This window comes from Triticum aestivum, chromosome 2D (assembly GCF_018294505.1).
Source record: "Triticum aestivum cultivar Chinese Spring chromosome 2D, IWGSC CS RefSeq v2.1, whole genome shotgun sequence".
In the NCBI taxonomy this organism is placed as follows: Eukaryota; Viridiplantae; Streptophyta; class Magnoliopsida; order Poales; family Poaceae; genus Triticum; species Triticum aestivum.
This window is the reverse complement of record NC_057799.1, coordinates 117,120,029-117,140,240: the sequence shown is the minus strand read 5'-3', so window position 1 is coordinate 117,140,240 and position 20,212 is coordinate 117,120,029. Positions and strand designations below refer to the sequence as shown.

At 46.1% G+C, this 20,212-nt stretch overlaps 1 protein-coding gene across 1 annotated transcript; it reads right to left on the bottom strand.

Annotated features, from left to right (window-relative positions):
• Positions 1-784: 784 nt before the first annotated feature.
• Positions 785-3,614, bottom strand: LOC123052046 (cytochrome c oxidase subunit 6b-1). The gene is made up of 5 exons (XM_044475098.1): positions 3,431-3,614; positions 2,231-2,464; positions 2,071-2,153; positions 1,905-1,986; positions 785-1,160 (listed from the first exon to the last, which is right to left on the bottom strand). The coding sequence occupies exons 1-5, from the start codon at positions 3,464-3,466 to the stop codon at positions 1,107-1,109; spliced, it is 489 nt and encodes a 162-aa protein (XP_044331033.1). The 5' UTR covers positions 3,467-3,614; the 3' UTR covers positions 785-1,106.
• Between the last annotated feature and the right edge of the window lie 16,598 nt (positions 3,615-20,212).

Below are 20,212 nucleotides of genomic sequence, written 5' to 3'. Positions count from 1 at the left end.
GACACAAACAAGCATCAAGAAGGCAAGTTCAACGAACTACCGTAGCCAAGAGGACATTGCTTTGTGCCTTGCTTGGATGAATGGATCGCTTGATACCTCGGTTGGTACAAGTCAAATGACATTGTTCGATAACTGAAGCTTGATACCTCGGTTGGTACAAGTCAAATGACATTGTTCGATAACTGAAGAGTACTACTCAACAATGTGACCGTTCATTATCAATGCAAGAGGTTGTCCGATTGTATTGATCAAGTCAATATTTGGCTAACCCACTCAGGGCGTTCATCTACTCATGTCACATGGGTGTTTAGTTTGAGCCCAAGATAGCTCTAATAAAAATTTGGCTAGCCAATATTTTGGTCAGGCTTATATTTACCCATGGCTTGACTAACATTGGCTAGAAAAATGAAGTTGAGTTGCCAAATTGTCATTGGCAGACCAAAATATTGGCAACCATCTAGACAAACACCAACCTGACCATGACTACAGAAGTATTGGACACCATTCAAACATACCCCCTCCTAGTAGAGCTAACTCCAAGTCTACTTTTCAGCAGCATGTGCTTCAATAGGCCAGCGTAGAGAGCTACTTTTCACATTCCAGCACAAGAAAGACTGATCAATAGTAACCACACCAAATTTCAGGTTCGCACAATGCCTTGTGAATTAAGAAGCAGGTCATTGCCTCCTTTATGCAGATTATATGCCCTATAAGCTATATAACCAAATAAAATGTACTGCTTAGAAGACGGTAGAAATGAAATGGGTTTCTGAAACATTGGCACTGCTAGAACTAGGTTGCTAATTTTATTCCACGCGGTTTCGAAATTTCCTGTGCAACCAAAATGACCGTCTTGAACCGTGCCGCGCAAAACAGCAAGTTCAGTCAAATTCCAAAGGTGGATGTTGTATAAAATCCAGTGAATGATCGTTGGGAGAAACTGATGGGCAACACCTTCAGCTTACATCAAGTCAAAAACTTATTTGTAAGTAGTCCTCAAAAAGGAAAGGAAGGTGACGAATTCTCGGCAGAAAGTAACTTTGTCCAGTCACCAGGGAGAATAGGTGGGGATGATGGTATGTTTGTCCTTCCAGCGCCACTGAAGCTTACAGGGGTCCAGGGAATGTGCCATTCTCCCGTTGCTCGTTCCAACGTTCAACCTGCATAAAACAGTCATGTTATCAAACTGAGGAAGGCCGTGTTGTGCAAAGGGGTACCTTTCTCTGTAACCACCTAATCATAGGCGATATAAGTGAAGCTTGAGATCTACTAATAAATGAATCAATTTGTGAATAGCCTATGCAAGCCCAAATGCCACCAGCTCATAAAGATAGTCATCAAGACCATGTAAACAAGGTTCACCAATCATTCTAGACATTCTACATAGCACAGCATTATATGAGCTAAAGCCTACCCCCAAAGATAATTTCATATGGTAACCATCTGAGCAAAATTATCATAAGCCATGAAGTATCAGGTTTTTAATTCACAGATGCCAATGTTGCAAGGTTTCTGAGTTCTCCAAATCTCACTCAGACTACAAAATCAACCATGCAACTCAACGAACCCACTCCTGGTGAACCAAGGTAAAGATGTTGCTATATTAACAGCAACTTTTGACCAGAAAGGATGTGTATGGCTAAAGGAAGACTGGAGAGAATAAGCATGACACGAAAAAGTTTGGGGTTATCAAATGATAAACACTGTATTGCTGCATGAGGAAGGTTTCAGGATCTAATGGAAGTCCTTGGATAATTACAGCGCTGCTAGGCAAGTTCCAAGGTAAGCAGGGAAACATAAACTAGCTACCGAATCTCCATATGCCATAGAAAACAGCAATCTCAACATCTCAGGGAAAACTGTCGAGCAGCAGTGTTAAGAAAGGCATGAAACAAAGCGCATACCCATTCACTTGGGCATAGTGATCGATAGTACTTTGCAAACTTTTCACACTCAGGAGCATCATCTCCTTTTGCAGCTACGCACCTGTCACAAAACAACAGTTCTTGTCCATGATCCAAATACACTAATGATTTACCATTTCCAAGAGGCGAAAGGGCAGGACCATACCTATGGTATTCAACATAGCGCGTGAAGCAATGTCTTGTTTGATTTGTTGTGGGGAAACGAAAATCTGCTGGAGCAGTCTCAATCTGTATATCATCATATGTTTAGCGATGACTTAAGAGTTATAGATGTAATTTTTTGCCACTAGTTAGTACTATCATACCACAATTTCTGGTTTCTCTTCAGTTTCCTCAGGAGCCTCATCGCTTTCCTCTGCAGCAGGAACGGTTTCTTCCGCTTCTGGCTCTTTCACCTCAGGAGTTTCACTTTTTTCCTCAACAGCAGCAGCGGTCTCATCAGCTGGTGAGGTTTCAGTATCCTTCTGAGGAACAACTTCGGCCACAGTGCTCGTAGCAGATTTTTCCACAGAGACCTCCTTGGGTGGGAGTGAATATTCCTGCGCAAGGGAGGATTTCAAGTTCTCAAAACTGGGTCTGGAGCATGAAATATCAATTTCAGTGTGAACAGCTAGCGACAGAGAAGTTAGCTTTGATTCATGAAATGAGCAACACAAAAAATACAGAAATTAAAATTCACGCCAGGGACCCAATCCGCAGGCTAACAAATTTCTAGTGTACGGCACCAAATCTAAGCAAGCAGATGACCAACACGAGTTCATAGACCATATCAACTGGTGCTGGAGCAAGGAGCGGATGCAAACACCTCCAGCTTTACAAGGACAGCTCATGTTCTCAGTTGCAGTGATTCACAGGTTATACATTTTTATGCATGGACGAAAAGGTTCAACTATAATCTCAACCACCATCTCCATAGAGGGGAAGATGAAGATCACACACTCATTTGTACTTGTAATCACAGAAATAATGTCAAACGAGCAAACAATATACAACACACAAAATATAAAAGCATAGCATCAAGCCAACTCTACAACTCGGTCAACTAAAAATTGCTGTAATACCAACAGGCACTGCTCTATTCCGAACCTATGAAAATCTGCCAAATTCTATGGAGCCGTGCCTTCGTTCGCACCAAGGCTGCGCAATAAACAACAAAATCTGAAGGCACAGAAGCCACTGGCCTTTGAGATGTGGTTATTTCGACAACAACAAAATCTAAACAAAAAATTATATGGAGATGTGGTTAGTTCGACAGCAACGAACATCAATAACAGCCCAATCAGCTCCAATCGCGAACACAGAAGCCACTGGCCTTTGACACCTAAACCTACTAGTGCGATTCTAGTTCCATCTCGCGGCCTAAATCCGGCGACGGGGTGGTAAAAATAGCCGGATCTGGCCGGGGCACGGCACCGATCCCCGGGACCGGCCGCGTAATCACATAGGGAAACCCTAAGCTGATAAGACGGCCGAGTGCAGACGGATGGAGGTGTGGTTTCCCTTACCTCGGCCAGCGTCGGGACCTTGCCTTCCGCCGCCATGGTCGCGCCGCGGGAGATCTGGAGTCACGCGCGGCGGCTGCGAGCTAGAGGGAAGGAGAGAAAAGACCGGAGGGTGGAGCTGGTGGGCGTCGTCTATCTAGAAGAAAAAAGAGACTGGTCCCCTAGTACCCTCGGAAGAACAACAAAGGGAAGTTGTTTTGGGCCGGGCTATGACGACACGGCCGTTTATATTTGGGCTTGATGGTCCAGTCTTTTCATCTGCCTCAAAAAGCTCATGTATCTCGTAGGATTGTCTCAAAAAAAAAAATGTATCTCGTAGGAATCCCTAACAAAATGTATCTCGTACGAAAGACATGTATGTTATTTGGTTCATGTTTCTCAAAAAGAAAATGTTACTCCCTCCAACTTTGTACTAAGTTTGCGTCAATTATTTGGGCTGGAGGGAGTATTTTGGTTCATAAGATTGGATTTTCTTTTATTTGAGTCAAGGGTAATGTTTTCCCCCTTTGAAATATAAAAATGTATCTCATAGGAACCCCTAAAAAAATGTATCTCGCAGGAAAGACATGTTATTTGGTTCATGTTTCTCAAAAAAAAATGTTACTCCCTCCGATCCATATTAATTGCATCAGACTTAATACAAAATTAGTACAACTTTGTAATAAGTTTGCATCAATTAATTTGGCCTGGAGGGAGTATTTGGTTCATAGGATAGGATTTTCTTTTACTTGAGTCCAGGCTAATGTTTTTTCCCCTTTGAAATACAAAGAGTCGGTTTCTATTCTTTATAGGAATAGGATTCTATACCTACGAACCAAAGGGCTTCAAAGAAAATTTCCCTACAAATTTTACATCATTCAAATCTACAAATTTCATGTAAATCAAAGGAGGACTAAAAGAAAATGTTCTCAAGAAAAAGGAGAAACATCAAGAGCTATCGGTAATCCACATAAGGAAGTTTTGGTACCCTCACCTCGAGATGCCATCTTTGCGTTAAAAGGTGTGTGTCGGGGGGGGGGGGGGCTACGATTTTCAAGAATTTTAGAGTCAGTCTTTGTCCACATCTAGCAATCATCATGGTCTTTTTGCGAATAAATTACTCTGGTTCATTGTGGCGGTACCATGGAGAGAAAGAGTTATGCGCTCGCAGAGCCGATTATTCGGATATGATGAGCTTATGTTATCGTGTCATGTTGCTTTTCTTGGTATGTTTTTTTGTGGAGTCGGAATCTTTTCACGATATTATGATGAACGTTTTTTGGTTCAATGACTTGTATTTCTTGGGGATCATCCTCAGCCCAAACACATTCATCACTCACGGCTTCACATCTTTTTGGACGGATGACTCATGGAGCTTTCAGAAAAAAAATATTGGTAATCAAGTTCGTGCAGGTGAACGAGTAGCAGTAGTGCCGCGCCAGTCCAATTGCAATCTCTTTACTGAAGTCTTGGCGGTATTTCATCTTTCAAAGATTGATACCAAAGAGAAGATGCCTTCAAAAGATTTTATTGTAATTATTAGTTGTGATAGGTACTTTGTGATGTCTTGGATCTTGTATCAAAAGCAACTTACCTATAATGGTTTTGAGAATGAATAAAGTTACAAATGTTTCTAAAAACAGTAAAATCTAGACAAATAGGGGTAGGGTGTGTTCGTGTGTGTTCATAGGGGTGACTGTATGTGTGTATATATGAACGCTTGCGTCTGTACTGTGTTAAAAAAAGACCAATGAGGAGTTGTAGATAAAAGGGAAAAAAAAGGTCTGCAAAGTGCATTTTTTCAAAATTTCTTTAAGAACCGACCTTTTTATAGATCTTGAATATTACGTGCCCTCGAAATTTCGCACGCTCCTAGCGCACCCGGGCATCTTGGATGCCAAAAGAATTCAGATTCTTTTATTTGATTTTATTTTACTGTTCATGAACTGGTATAGATGTCCGTGGGCACCAATATTGAAGGATTCCATGGATGTGTTTTTATGTGTGTCCCCTCAAAATTGAAGCTATTGATGTGGAGGCTTGCTCACAACAACATATGCAAATATTATAACACAAAGACTCATCGACGCAGTCGCTGATCAGTTCTATGATGTGTGATGTGTCTATGTGCAAGGGGATGAACTAATCGTTGAACATATCAATAAAATGTTGGGGAACGTAGTAAATTTCAAAAAAATTCCTACGCACACAAAGGATCATGGTGATGCATAGCAACGAGAGGGGAGAGTGTGTCCACGTACCCTCGTAGGCCGAAAGCGGAAGCGTTAGCACAACGCGGTTGATGTAGTCGTACGTCTTCACGATCCGACCGATCAAGTACCGAACGTACGGCACCTCCGAGTTCAGCACACGTTCAACTCGATGACGTCCCTCGAACTCCGATCCAGCCGAGTTTTGAGGGAGAGTTCCATCAGCACGATGGCGTGGTGACGATGATGATGTTCTACCGACGCAGGGCTTCGCCTAAGCACCGCTACGATATTATCGAGGTGGATTATGGTGGAGGGGGGCACCGCACACGGCTAAGAGATCAAGAGATCAATTGTTGTGTCTATGGGGTGCCCCCCTCCTCCGTATATAAAGGGAGGGAGGAGGAGAGGGCCGGCCAAGGGGGTGGCGCGCCCTAGGAGGGGGAAACCTACTCCAAGTAGGTTTGCCCCTCCCTTTCCTAGTCCAAGAAGGAGGGGGAAGGAAGGAGTGGGAGAGGGGAAAGGCAAGGGCCCCCCCCCTTCCTTGTTCTATTCGGACTCAAGGGGAGGGGCGCGCCTCTTGCCCTGGCCGGCCCCTCTCTCTCTCCACTAGGGCCCAACAAGGCCCATTAGTTCCCGGGGGGGTTCCGGTAACCCCCAGTACTCTAATAAATGTCTGAAACCTTTCGGAACCTTTCCGGTGTCCAAACATAGTCGTCCAATATATTGATCTTTACGTCTCGACCATTTCGAGACTCCTCGTTATGTCCGTGATCACATCCGGGGCTCCGAACAACCTTCGATACATCAAAACACATAAACTCATAATATAACCGTCATCGAACTTTAAGCGTGCGGACCCTACGGGTTCGAGAACTATGTAGACATGACCGAGACACGTCTCCGGTCAATAACCAATAACGGAACCTGGATGCTCATATTGGCTCCCACATATTCTACGAAGATCTTTATCGGTCAAACCGCATAACAACATACGTTGTTCTCTTTGTCATCGGTATGTTACTTGCCCGAGATTCAATCGTCGGTATCTCAATACCTAGTTCAATCTCGTTACCGGCAAGTCTCTTTACTCGTTCCGTCATTCTGCAACTAACTCATTAGTTGCAATGCTTGCAAGGCTTAAGTGATGTGCATGACCGAGTGGGCCCAGAGATACCTCTCCGACAATCGGAGTGACAAATCCTAATCTCGAAATACGCCAACCCAACAAGTACCTTCGGAGACACCTGTAGATCACCTTTATAATCACCCAGTTACGTTGTGACGTTTGGTAGCACACAAAGTGTTCCTCCGGTAAACGGGAGTTGCATAATCTCATAGTCATCGGAACATGTATAAGTCATGAAGAAAGCAATAGCAACATACTAAACGATCAAATGCTAAGCTAACGGAATGGGTCAAGTCAATCACATCATTCTCCTAATGATGTGATCCTGTTAATCAAATGACAACTCTTTGTCTATGGCTAGGAAACATAACCATCTTTGATTAACGAGCTAGTCAAGTAGAGGCATACTAGTGACACTCTGTTTGTCTATGTATTCACACATGTATTATGTTTCCGGTTAATACAATTCTAGCATGAATAATAAACATTTATCATGATATAAGGAAATAAATAATTGTTGGGGAACGTAGTAATAATTCAAAAAAATTCCTACGTGTCACCAAGATCAATCTAGGAGATGCTAGCAACGAGAGAGAGGGAGTGCATCTTCATACCCCTAAAGATCGCTAAGCGGAAGCGTTACAAGAACGCGGTTGATGGAGTCGTACTCGCGGCGATTCAAATCGTGGAAGATCCGATCTAGCGCCGAATAGACGGCGCCTCCGCGTTCAACACACGTACAGCCAGGGGACGTCTCCTCCTTCTTGATCCAGCAAGGGGAGCGGAGAAGTTGAGGGAGAACTCCAGCAGCACGACGGCATGGTGGCGATGGAGCTCGTGGTTCTCCGGCAGAGCTTCGCTAAGCACTACGGAGGAGAGGAGGTGTTGGAGAGGGGAAGGGGCTGCGCCAGGGAAGGGTGCGGCTGCCCTCTATCTCCCTCACTATATATAGGGGGAAGGGGGTGGAGGATGCGCCCTAGGGTTCCCTAGGGGAGGGGTGGCGGCCACAGGGGAAACCCTAGATGGGTTTGGGCGCCCCAACCCCTAGGAAACTTGCCCCCCAAGCCGGGAGAGGTGGCTGCCCTAGGGGAGGCGCCCCCACCTCTCCACGTCACATGAGATGGGGTGGGAGGGGCGCACAACCCCTTAGTGGGCTGATGTGCCCCCTCCCCTTGGCCCATAAGGCCCCCCAACGCTTGTCGGGGCCTCCGAAACACTTTTCGGTCACGCTGGTCGTCACCCGGTACTCCCAGAACAATTCCGCACTCCAATACCCTTCGTCCAATATATCGATCTTCACCTCCGGACCATTCCGGAGTTCCTCGCCACGTCCGGGATCTCATCCGGGACTCCTAACAACCTTCAGTAACCACATACTATTTCCCATAACAACTCTAGCGTCACCGAACCTTAAGTGTGTAGACCCTACGGGTTCGGGAACCATGTAGACATGACCGAGACGTTCTCCGGCCAATAACCAACAGCGGGATCTGGATACCCATGTTGGCTCCCACATGTTCCACGGTGATCTCATCGGATGAACCACGATGTCGGGGATTCAATCAATCCCGTATTCAATTCCCTTTGTCTATCGGTATGTTACTTGCCCGAGATTCGATCGTCGGTATCCCCATACCTCGTTCAATCTTGTTACCGGCAAGTCTCTTTACTCGTTCCGTAACGCATGATCCCGTGGCTAACTCCTTAGTCACGTTGAGCTCATTATGATGATGCATTACCGAGTGGGCCCAGAGATACCTCTCCGTCATACGGAGTGACAAATGCCAGTCTTGATTCGTGCCAACCCAATAGACACTTTCGGAGATACCTGTAGTGCACCTTTATAGTCACCCAGTTACGTTGTGACGTTTGATACACCCAAAGCACTCCTACGGTATCCGAGAGTTGCACAATCTCATGGTCTAAGGAAATGATACTTGACATTAGAAAAGCTCTAGCAAACGAACTACACCATCTTGTCCTATGCTTAGGATTGGGTCTTGTCCATCACATCATTCTCCTAATGATGTGATCCCGTTATCAATGACATCCAATGTCCATGGTCAGGAAACCATAACCATCTATTGATCAACGAGCTAGTCAACTAGAGGCTTACTAGGGACATGTTGTGGTCTATGTATTCACACATGTATTACGGTTTCCAGTTAATACAATTATAGCATGAACAATAGACAATTATCATGAACAAGGAAATACAATAATAACCATTTTATTATTGCCTCTAGGGCATATTTCCAACAGTCTCCCACTTGCACTAGAGTTAATAATCTAGTTCACATCACTATGTGATTGTAATGAATCCAACACCCATGGGGTTTGTTCATATCTCGCTTGTGAGAGAGGTTATTAGTCAACGGGTCTGAACCTTTCAGATCCGTGTGTGCTTTACAAATCTCTATGTCATCTTGTAGATGCAGCTACCACGCGCTACTTGGAGCTATTCCAAATAACTGCTCTACTATACGAATCCGGTTTACTACTCAGAGTCATCCGGATTAGTGTCAAAGTTTGCATTGACGCAACCCTTTACGACGAACTCTTTTACCACCTCCATAATCGAGAAAATTCCTTAGTCCACTAGTTACTAAGGATAAATTCGACCGCTGTCATGTGATCCATTCCTGGATCACTCTTGTACCCCTTGACTGACTCATGGCAAGGCACACTTCAGGTGTGGTACACAACATAGCATACTGTAGAGCCTACGTCTAAAGCATAGGGGACGACCTTCGTCCTTTCTCTCTCTTCTGCCGTGGTCAGGTCTTGAGTCTTACTCAATACTCACACCTTGTAACACAGCCAAGGACTCCTTCTTTGCTGATCTATTTTGAACTCCTTCAAAATCTTGTCACGGTATGTATTCATTTGAAAGTACTATTAAGCATTTTTGATCTATCCTTATAGATCCTGATGCTCAATGTTCAAGTAGCTTAATCCAGGGTTCCATTGAAAAACACTTTTCAAATAACCCTGTATGCTTTCCAGAAATTCTACATCATTTCTGATCAACAATATGTTAACAACATATACTCATCAAAAATTCTATAGTGCTCCCACTCACTTCTTTGGAAATACAAGTTTCTCATAAACTTTGTATAAACCCAAAATCTTTGATCATCTCATCAAAGCGTACATTCCAACTCCGAGATGCTTATTCCAGTCCTTAGAAGGATTGCTGGAGCTTTGCATACTTGTTAGCATCTTTCAGGATTGACAAAACCTTCTGGTGTAGACAACCTTTCCTCAAGAAAATCATCGAGGAAACAATGTTTTGACATCCTATCTGCAAGATTTCATAAATAATGCAGCAACTGCTAATATAATTCCAACAGACTCTTAGCATCGCTACGAGTGAGAAAGTCTCATCGTAGTAAACTCCTTGACTTGTCGGAAAACATCTTAACGACAAGTCGAGCTTTCTTAATGGTGACACTTACCATCATTGTCCGTCTTCCTTTTAAAATCCATCTGCACCCAACAGCCTTACGACCATCAAGTAGTTCTTCCAAAGTCTATACTTCGTTTTATACATGGATCCTCTCTCGGATTTTATGGCCTCGAGCCATTCGTCAAAATCCGGGCCCACCATCGCTTCTCCATAGCTCGTAGGTTCATTGTTGTCTAGCAACATGACTTGCAAGATAGGATTACGTACCACTCTGAAGTAGTACGCATCCTTGTCGACCTACGAGGTTTGGTAGTGACTTGATTCGAAGTTTCATGATCACTATCATAAGCTTCCACTTCAATTGGTGTAGGTGCCACAGGAACAACTTCATGTGCCCCGCTACACACTAGTTGAAGTGACGGTTCAATAACCTCATCAAGTCTCCACCATCCTCCCACTCAATTCTTTCGAGAGAAACTTTTCCTCGAGAAAGGACCCGTTTCTAGAAACAATCACTTTTGCTTCCGGGTCTGAAATAGGAGGTATACCCAACTATTTTGGGTATTCTATGAAAATGCATTTATCCGCTTTGGGTTCGAGCTTATCAGCCTGAAACTTTTTCACATAAGCATCGCAGCCCCAAACTTTTAAGAAACGATAGCTTAGGTTTCTCTAAACCATAGTTCATACGGTGTCGTCTCAACGGAATTGCGTGGTGCCCTATTTAAAGTGAATGCAGTTGTCTCTAATGCCTAACCCATAAACGATAGTGGTAATTCGATAAGAGACATCATGGTATGCACCATATCCAATAGGGTGCAGTTATGATGTTCGGACACACCATCACACTATGGTGTTCCAGGCGGTATTAGTTGTGAAACAATTTCCACAATGTCTTAATTGTGTGCCAAACTCGTAACTCAGATATTCATCTCTATGATCATATCATAGACATTTTATCCACTTGTCACGACGATCTTCAACTTCACTCCGAAATTACTTAAACCTTTCAATAATTCAGACTTGTGTTTCATCAAGTAAATATACTTAGCATCTACTCAAATCATCTGTGAAGTAAGAACATAACGATATCCACTGCGTGCCTCAGCACTCATTGGACTTCACACATCAAAATGTATTACTTCCAACGAGTTTATTTCTTGTTCCATCTTACTGAAAACGAGGCCTTTCAGTCATCTTGGCCATGTGGTATGATTTGCATGTCTCAAGTGATTCAAAATCAAGTGAGTCCAAACGATCCATCTGTATGGAGTTTCTTCATGCATATCTACCAATAGACATGGTCCGCATTTCTCAGTCTTTTCAAAAACGAGTGAGTCCAAAGATCCATCACCATGGAGCTTATTCATGCGTTTTATACCAATATGACTCAAATGGCAGTGCCACAAGTATGTGGTACTATCATTACTATCTTATATCTTTTGGCATGAACATGTGTATCACTACGATCGAGATTCAATAAACCATTCATTTTAGGTGCAAGACCATTGAAGGTATTATTCAAATAAACAGAGTAACCATTATTCTCCTTAAATGAATAACCGTATTGCGATAAACATAATCCAATCATGTCTATGCTCAACGCAAACACCAAATAACAATTATTTAGGTTTAACACCAATCCCGATGGTAGAGGGAGCGTGCGACGTTTGATCACATCAACCTTGGGAACACTTCCAACACATATCGTCATCTCACCTTTAGCTAGTCTCCGCAGCCTTTTATTTCGAGTTACTAACACTTAGCAACCGAACCGGTATTTATTACCCTGGTGCTACTAGGAGTACGAGTAAAGTACACAATAATATAACGTATATTCAAAATACTTCTGTAGACCTCGCCAGCCTTCTCATCTACCAAGTATCTAGGGTAGTTCTGCTTCAGTGACCGTTCCCCTCATTATAGAAGCACTTAGTCTCGGGTTTGGGTTCAACCTTGGGTTTCTTCACTAGAGAAGCAACTGATTTGCCGTTTCATGAAGTATCCCTTCTTTCCCTTGCCCTTCTTGAAACTAGTGGTTTTACTAACCATCAACAATTGATGCTCCTACTTGATTTCTACTTTCGCGGTGTCAAACATCACGAATTGCTCAAGGATCATCATGTCTATCCCTGATATGTTATAGTTCATCACGAAGCTCTAATAGCTTGGTGGTAGTGACTATGGAGAACCATCACTATCTCATCTGGAAGATTAACTCCCACTCGATTCAAGCGATTGTAGTACTCAGACAATCTGAGCACATGCTCAACGATTGAGCTTTTCTCCCTTAGTTTGCAGGCTTAAGAAAACTTGTCAGAGGTCTCATACTTCTTGACGTGGGCACTAGTCTGAAATCCCAATTTCAATCTTTGGAACATCTCATATGTTCTGCGACGTTTCAAAAACGTCTTTGGTGCCACAATTCTAAACCGTTAGCATTACGCACTGAACTATCACGTAGTCATCAAAACGTGTATGTCAGATGTTTCGCAACATCCACAGACGACGCTCAAGGTTCAGCACACCGAGCGGTGCATTAAGGACATAAGCCTTTTGCGCAGCAATGAGGATAATCCTCAGTTTACGGACCCAGTCCGCATAATTTCTACTATCAACTTTCAACTAAATTTTCTCTAGGAACATATCTTAAACAGTAGAACTAAAGCGTAAGCTACGACATGATTTGCAAAGACCTTTTGACTATGTTCATGATAATTAAGTTCATCTGATTATTTAATGAACTCCCACTTAGATAGACATCCCTCTAGTCATCTAAGTGATACATGATCCGAGTCAACTAGGTTGTGTCCGATCATCACGTGAGACGGACTAGTCATCATCGGTGAACATCGTCATGTTGATCGTATCTATTATACGACTCATGTTCGACCTTTCGGTCTCTTGTGTTCCGAGGCCATGTCTGTACATGCTAGGCTCGTCAAGTCAACCTAAGTGTTTCGCATGTGTAAATCTGGCTTACACCTGTTGTATGCGAATGTTAGAATATATCACACCCGATCATCACGTGGTGCTTCGAAACAATGAACCTTCGCAACGGTGCACAGTTAGGGGGAACACATCTCTTGAAATTTTAGTGAGGGATCACCTTATTTATGCTACCATCGTTCTAAGCAAATAAGATGTAAACATGATAAACATCACATGCAAATCATAAAGTGACATGATATGGCCAATATCATCTTGCGCCTTTGATCTCCATCTACGAGGCGCAGCATGATCACCTTCGTCATCGGCATGACACCATGATCTCCATCATCATGATCTCCATCATCGTGTCTTCATGAAGTTGTCTCGCCAACTATTACTTCTACTACTATGGCTAACGGTTAGCAATAAAGTAAAGTAATTACATGGCGCTTTCAATGACACGCAGGTCATACAATAAATTAAGACAACTCCTATGGCTCCTGCCGGTTGTCATACTCATCGACATGCAAGTCGTGATTCCTATTACAAGAATATGATCAATCTCATACATCACATATATATAATTCATCACATCCTTTTGGCCATATCACATCACATAGCATACCCTGCAAAAACAAGTTAGACGTCCTCTAATTGTTGTTGCATGTTTTACGTGGCTGCTATGGGTTTCTAGCAAGAACGTTTCTTCCCTACGCAAAAACCACAACGGTGATATGCCAATTGCTATTTACCCTTCATAAGGACCCTCTTCATCGAATCTGATCCGACTAAAGTGGGAGAGACAGACACCCGCTAGCCACCTTAAGCATCAAGTGCATGTCAGTCGGTGGAACCTGTCTCACGTAAGAGTACGTGTAAGGTCGGTCCGGGCCGCTTCATCCCACAATGCCGCCGAATCAAGATAAGACTAGTAACGGTAAGCAAATTGAAAAAATCATCGCCCACAACTACTTTGTGTTCTACTCGTGCATAGAATCTACGCATAGACCTAGCTCATGATGCCATTGTTGGGGAACGTAGTAATAATTCAAAAAAATTCCTACGTGTCACCAAGATCAATCTAGGAGATGATAGCAAAGAGAGAGGGAGTGCATCTTCATACCCTTGAAGATCGCTAAGCGGAAGTGTTACAAGAACGCGGTTGATGGAGTCGTACTCGCGGCGATTCAAATCGCGGAAGATCCGATCTAGCGCCGAACAGACAGCGCCTCCGCGTTCAACACACGTACAGCCCGGGGACGTCTCCTCCTTCTTGATCCAGAAAGGGGAGAGGAGAAGTTGGGGGAGAACTCCAACAGCACGACGGCCGACATGGTGGCGATGGAGCTCGTGGTTCTCCGGCAGAGCTTCGCTAAGCACTACGGAGGAGAGGAGGTGTTGGAGAGGGGAAGGGGCTGCGCCAGGGAAGGGTGCGGCTGCCCTCTATCTCCCTCACTATATATAGGGGGAAGGGGTGGAGTAGGCGCCCTAGGGTTCCCTAGGGGAGGGGTGGCGGCCACAGGGGAAACCCCAGATGGGTTTGGGTGCCGCCACCCCTAGGAAACTTGCCCCCAAGCCGGGAGGGGTGGCTGCCCTAGGGGAGGCGCCCCCACCTCTCCACGTTACGTGAGATGGGGTGGGAAGGGCGCACAACCCCTTAGTGGGCTGATGTGCCCCCTCTCCTTGGCCCATAAGGCCCCCCAACGCTTGTCGGGGCCTCCGAAACACCTTTCGGTCAAGCTGGTCGTCACCCGGTACTCCCAGAACAATTCCGGACTCCAATATCCTTTGTCCAATATATCGATCTTCACCTCCGGACCATTACGGAGTTCCTCGTCACGTCCGGGATCTCATCCGGGACTCCGAACAACCTTCGGTAACCACATACTATTTCCCATAACAACTCTAGCATCACCGAACCTTAAGTGTGTAGACCCTACGGGTTCGGGAACCATGCAGACATGACCGAGACGTTCTCCGGCCAATAACCAATAGCGGGATTTGGATACCCATGTTGGCTCCCGCATGTTCCACGATGATCTCATCGGATGAACCACGATGTCGGGGATTCAATCAATCACGTATTCAATTCCCTTTGTCTATCGGTATGTTACTTTGCCTGAGATTCGATTGTCGGTATCCCCATACCTCGTTCAATCTTGTTACCGGCAAGTCTCTTTACTCGTTCCGTAACGCATGATCCCGTGGCTAACTCCTTAGTCACGTTGAGCTCATTATGATGATGCATTACCGAGTGGGCCCAGAGATACCTCTCTGTCATACGGAGTGACAAATGCCAGTCTTGATTCGTGCCAACTCAATAGACACTTTCGGAGATACCTGTAGTGCACCTTTATAGTCACCCAGTTACGTTGTGACGTTTGATACACCCAAAGCACTCCTACGGTATCCAGGAGTTGCACAATCTCATGGTCTAAGGAAATGAGATACTTGACATTAGAAAAGCTCTAGCAAACGAACTACACGATCTTGTGCTATGCTTAGGATTGGGTCTTGTCCATCACATCATTGTCCTAATGATGTGATCCCGTTATCAATGACATCCAATGTCCATGGTCAGGAAACCATAACCATCTATTGATCAACGAGCTAGTCAACTAGAGGCTTACTAGGGACATGTTGTGGTCTATGTATTCACACATGTATTACGGTTTCCAGTTAATACAATTATAGCATGAACAATAGACAATTATCATGAACAAGGAAATACAATAATAACCATTTTATTATTGCCTCTTGTAACACCCCGAGAATCATGCTACAGTAACTCTCTGTGATTAAGCTAATCATGTTGCTAAACAGGGCTTGATCACCTTGGAATCACATTTCTTTTCAAACTCCTAATTCAAACTTCAATTAAATTTAAAGTGAAAAATAAAATTTTTCAAAAATTTAAACAAAAATGTTCGGGCCATGCCAAATATTACAAGGGTAATTATACTAAAGAAAACATATTTTTATAAAATGCCTAAATAAATTAAATTGAAATAAAACAGAAAAGAAAATAAATAAATAAAAAGAAAATACAAAAGAAAACAGAACAAACAAAGAAAAAAAAGAGAAGGAGAAGCCCCCCCACTGGACCCTGGCCCAACTGGGCGGACCCCAGGCCCAGCCGGCCTAGCCCACCTCCCCGGGTCGCCCTCCCCTTCCCTGTTCCCCCGACCGGGGTCGGAACAGGGGCCGGTCCCCGCCGCACCACCTCGCCGGCGACGGGGGAGGATAAGGCCGCCCCGACGCCTCGGCCTCCGCCCATCCCTCCCACTTGCCCCTCTCGCTCGCCTCTGCGCCTCTCCCTCTCCCCCCCAGATCCACGCCGCTCCCTCCTTCCCCACCGCCCGAGCGCGGTCGCCGACGTGCCGCCGTCGTTTCCGCGGCCACCGAGCCCCGAGTGCCTCTCCGACAAGCCCGACCGCTCCACCTTCTTCATCTACTTCCTCTCCGCCCTCGGGATCGAGCCCGACGCCACCACAGCCTCGGGATCGAGCTCCTCCCCAACCCCGGCCGTCGCCGATCGCCGTCGCCGTACGTCTCCGACGAGCCTCCCCGAGCACGCTGCCGTCCCCCCTACAGCCTCGCCGTGAGCTTCTCCCCCTCCTCCCCTGTCCTTTCGCTCTCGCGCGCCCCCTAGCTGCTTTCCCCACGCGCGCCCGAACGCAGCGCCGTGGAGCTCGTCGCCGGCGGGTCTCCGGTGACCAATTGGTCATGGGCGTATGCCCGTTAGCTTGACCGCATCGTGCAGCACCCGCCTAGCTGGTTAGTTTGGCCGCTCGCGCGCTCTAACGCTGCACCCGCTCCAGCCCGAACTCCGGCGCCGCTTCTGCTCGTCGCCGGCGCCGTTTCCGGCAGCTCCAGCTCCGGCCGGCCTCACCACGCGACGCGGCGGGCTCTCCCCGTTCGAACGCGCCCGCCCGCGCCCGTGTAGGCCCCCTGTAGACGAATCCCGACGAGGCCGAGCGCCCTCCGCCGCGTTTTCGTGCTCGTCGGCGTTCAACCGCCGGCCTGCTGAGCTGGCACACCTGGGGCCACCCCTGGGTCACTGCCAGCGGGCCCCGTAGGCCCCGTTGACTGGGTCAACCCAGTCAACGTGCTGACTGGGCAGGCCCCAGCCACTGACGTGCGGGCCCCACCACTTAAATAACTAATTAAAATGATTTTATAATTAAAAGTAATTAGTTTAGCTAATTAGTCACTGACATGTGGGACCCAGCTGCTAATTAACCATGTTTAATTAAAATAACCCACTGTTAGCCCTCTCTCGATGACATGTAGGACCCACTGGTCAGTTTGACCTGGTCAGCGAGTCTGTTGACTGCTGACGTCATCAGCACGTCATGCTGACATCATTTTATCTTTTCTGTTAATTTAAATAATTCTAGAAATTAATAAAATCTTTAGAAAATCATATCTTTTAATCCGTCACTCGGATTAAAATATTTTCAACATGAAAGTTGCTCAAAACGACGAGATGAATCTGAATGCGCAATCCGTTCGTCCACCACACCTCCCTAACCTATCGAACTAGCAACTTTCCCCCTCCGGTCCGTCTGTGCGAAAACGCAAAACATCGGGAATACCTTCCCGGATGTTCCCCCCCTTCGCCGGTACCACCTACTGTCGCGTTAGGACACACCTCGCACTGCTCATTGTCATGTCACGCATCGTCATGTTTATGTTTGCATTGTATTTACTGTTTCTTCCCCCCTCTTCTCTCCGGTAGACTACGAGACCGACACTGCTGCTGCCCAGTTCGACTACGGAGTTGACAACCCCTCCTACTTGCCAGAGCAACCAGGCAAGCCCCCCCCCTTGATAACCAGATATCGCCTATTCTTCTCTATACTGCTTGCATTAGAGTAGTGTAGCATGTTACTGCTTTCCGATATCCTATCCTGATGCATAGCCTATCCTTGCTACTACTGTTGTTACCTTTACCTGCAATCCTACATGCTTAGTATAGGATGCTAGTTTTCCATCAGTGGCCCTACATTCTTGTCCGTCTGCTATGCTATACTATCGGGCCGTGATCACTTGGGCGGTGATCACGGGTATATACTTATATACTATATACATGACACATGTGATGACTAAAGTCGGGTCGGCTCGTAGGAGTACCCCGCAAGTGGATCTTTGTGGCGGAGCGACAGGGCAGGTTGAGACCACCTAGGAGAGAGGTGGGCCTGGCCCTGGTCGGCGTTCGCAGATACATAACACGCTTAACGAGTTCTTGGTATTTGATCTGAGTCTGGCCATTTGGTCTATACGCAGTAACCATCTACGCGGGAGTAGTTATGGGTATCCCGGCGTCGTGGTATCAGCGGAAGCCTTCGTGACGTCAGCGACTGAGTGGCGCGCGCCGGATTGGACTGGAACGCCACTAGGCTAGGTCTGCTTCCGGCCGCGTACGCAACGTGCAGGTGTGCATAGGGCGATGGGCCCAGACCCCTGCGCGCATAGGGTTAGACCGGCGTGCTGACCTCTCTGTTGTGCTTAGGTGGGGCTGCGACGCGTTGATCTTACGAGGCCGGGCATGACCCAGGAAAGTGTGTCCGGCCAAATGGGATCGAGCGTGTTGGGTTATGTGGTGCACCCCTGCAGGGAAGTTTATCTATTCGAATAGCCGTGTCCCTCGGTAAAAGGACGACCCGGAGTTGTACCTTGACCTTATGACAACTAGAACTGGATACTGAATAAAATACACCCTTCCAAGTGCCAGATACAACCCGGTGATCGCTCTCTAACAGGGCGACGAGGAGGGGATCGCCGGGTAGGATTATGCTATGCGATGCTACTTGGAGGACTTCAATCTACTCTCTTCTACATGCTGCAAGATGGAGGCTGCCAGAAGCGTAGTCTTTGACAGGACTAGCTATCCCCCTTTTATTCTGGCATTCTGCAGTTCAGTCCACTGATATGCCCCTTTACACATATACCCATGCATATGTAGTGTAGCTCCTTGCTTGCGAGTACTTTGGATGAGTACTCACGGTTGCTTCTCTCCCTCTTTTCCCCCTTTCCTTTCTATCTGGTTGTCACAACCAGATGCTGGAGTCCAGGAGCCAGATGCCACCGTCGACGAAGACACCTATGACACTGGAGGTGCGTACTACTACGTGCAGCCCGCTGACGACGATCAGGAGTAGTTAGGAGGATCCCAGGCAGGAGGCCTGCGCCTCGTTCGATCTGTATCCCAGTTTGTGCTAGCCTTCTTAAGGCAAACTTGTTTAACTTATGTCTGTACTCAGATATTGTTGCTTCCGCTGACTCGTCTGTGATCGAGCACTTGTATTCGAGCCCTCGAGGCCCATGGCTTGTATTATGATGCTTGTATGACTTATTTATGTTTTAGAGTTGTGTTGTGATATCTTCCCGTGAGTCCCTGATCTTGATCGTACACACTTGCGTGCATGATTAGTGTACGGTCAAATCGGGGGCGTCACAAGTTGGTATCAGAGCCGACTGCCTGTAGGAATCCCCCTTTCCACACTCCTTGGCCGAAGTCGAGTCTAGACATTACAAAACTTTTACTAACATGGCTGTGTGGCTTACGGGCCCACGTCGCCATTGGGTGGTATTAGGATCTTTTACTCCTCGATCTTTACTCTGGGACTCTGAACTCTCTTCTACTCGGGTTAAACGAATTTACTAACTCTAACACTAGGATCCCGTGACCGCATTCACCCCAAAGTTGGATAAGCCATAGTTGTTTCTTAGAGTAGTATTTTGAACAATTCACACACTGTCATTTGACTCCTTTGAAACGTCTTTGCTTTCAGATGGAACCCACGAGGCAGGTCGTTCGCCACATGACGGCCATTGGTGCCTCGGGATCACCTGCAGTGCTAGCTGAGATGATGACCTACCTGGGTTATCGCTGGCACCCTGAGTACACCGTCTACGAGGAGTACCAAGACTTTAACCAGGAGCAGTACCGTGCCATCGTCCACCTCTACTCTCGGGAGTATGACTCCACTACTGTGCTGCACACCGCACATGGTGTTGGTGTGACCGTCGATGTGGCTGTCCACGATGCTGCCTATGCTGCTCTGACACGTCTTCGTGGAGAGTATCGGGAGTTGGACACCTCCCCTTTCAGGCACATTGCT

Bases quoted from the DNA above. Each gene is read 5' to 3' on its own strand.
- LOC123052046 (XM_044475098.1), bottom strand. From the start codon at position 3,466: ATGGCGGCGGAAGGCAAGGTCCCGACGCTGGCCGAG. The intron at 2,465-3,430 runs GTAAGGGAAACC...TCCCTTGCGCAG, and splicing joins AGGTCCCGACGCTGGCCGAG to GAATATTCACTCCCACCCAA. The intron at 2,154-2,230 runs GTATGATAGTAC...GATGATATACAG, and splicing joins AAGAGAAACCAGAAATTGTG to ATTGAGACTGCTCCAGCAGA.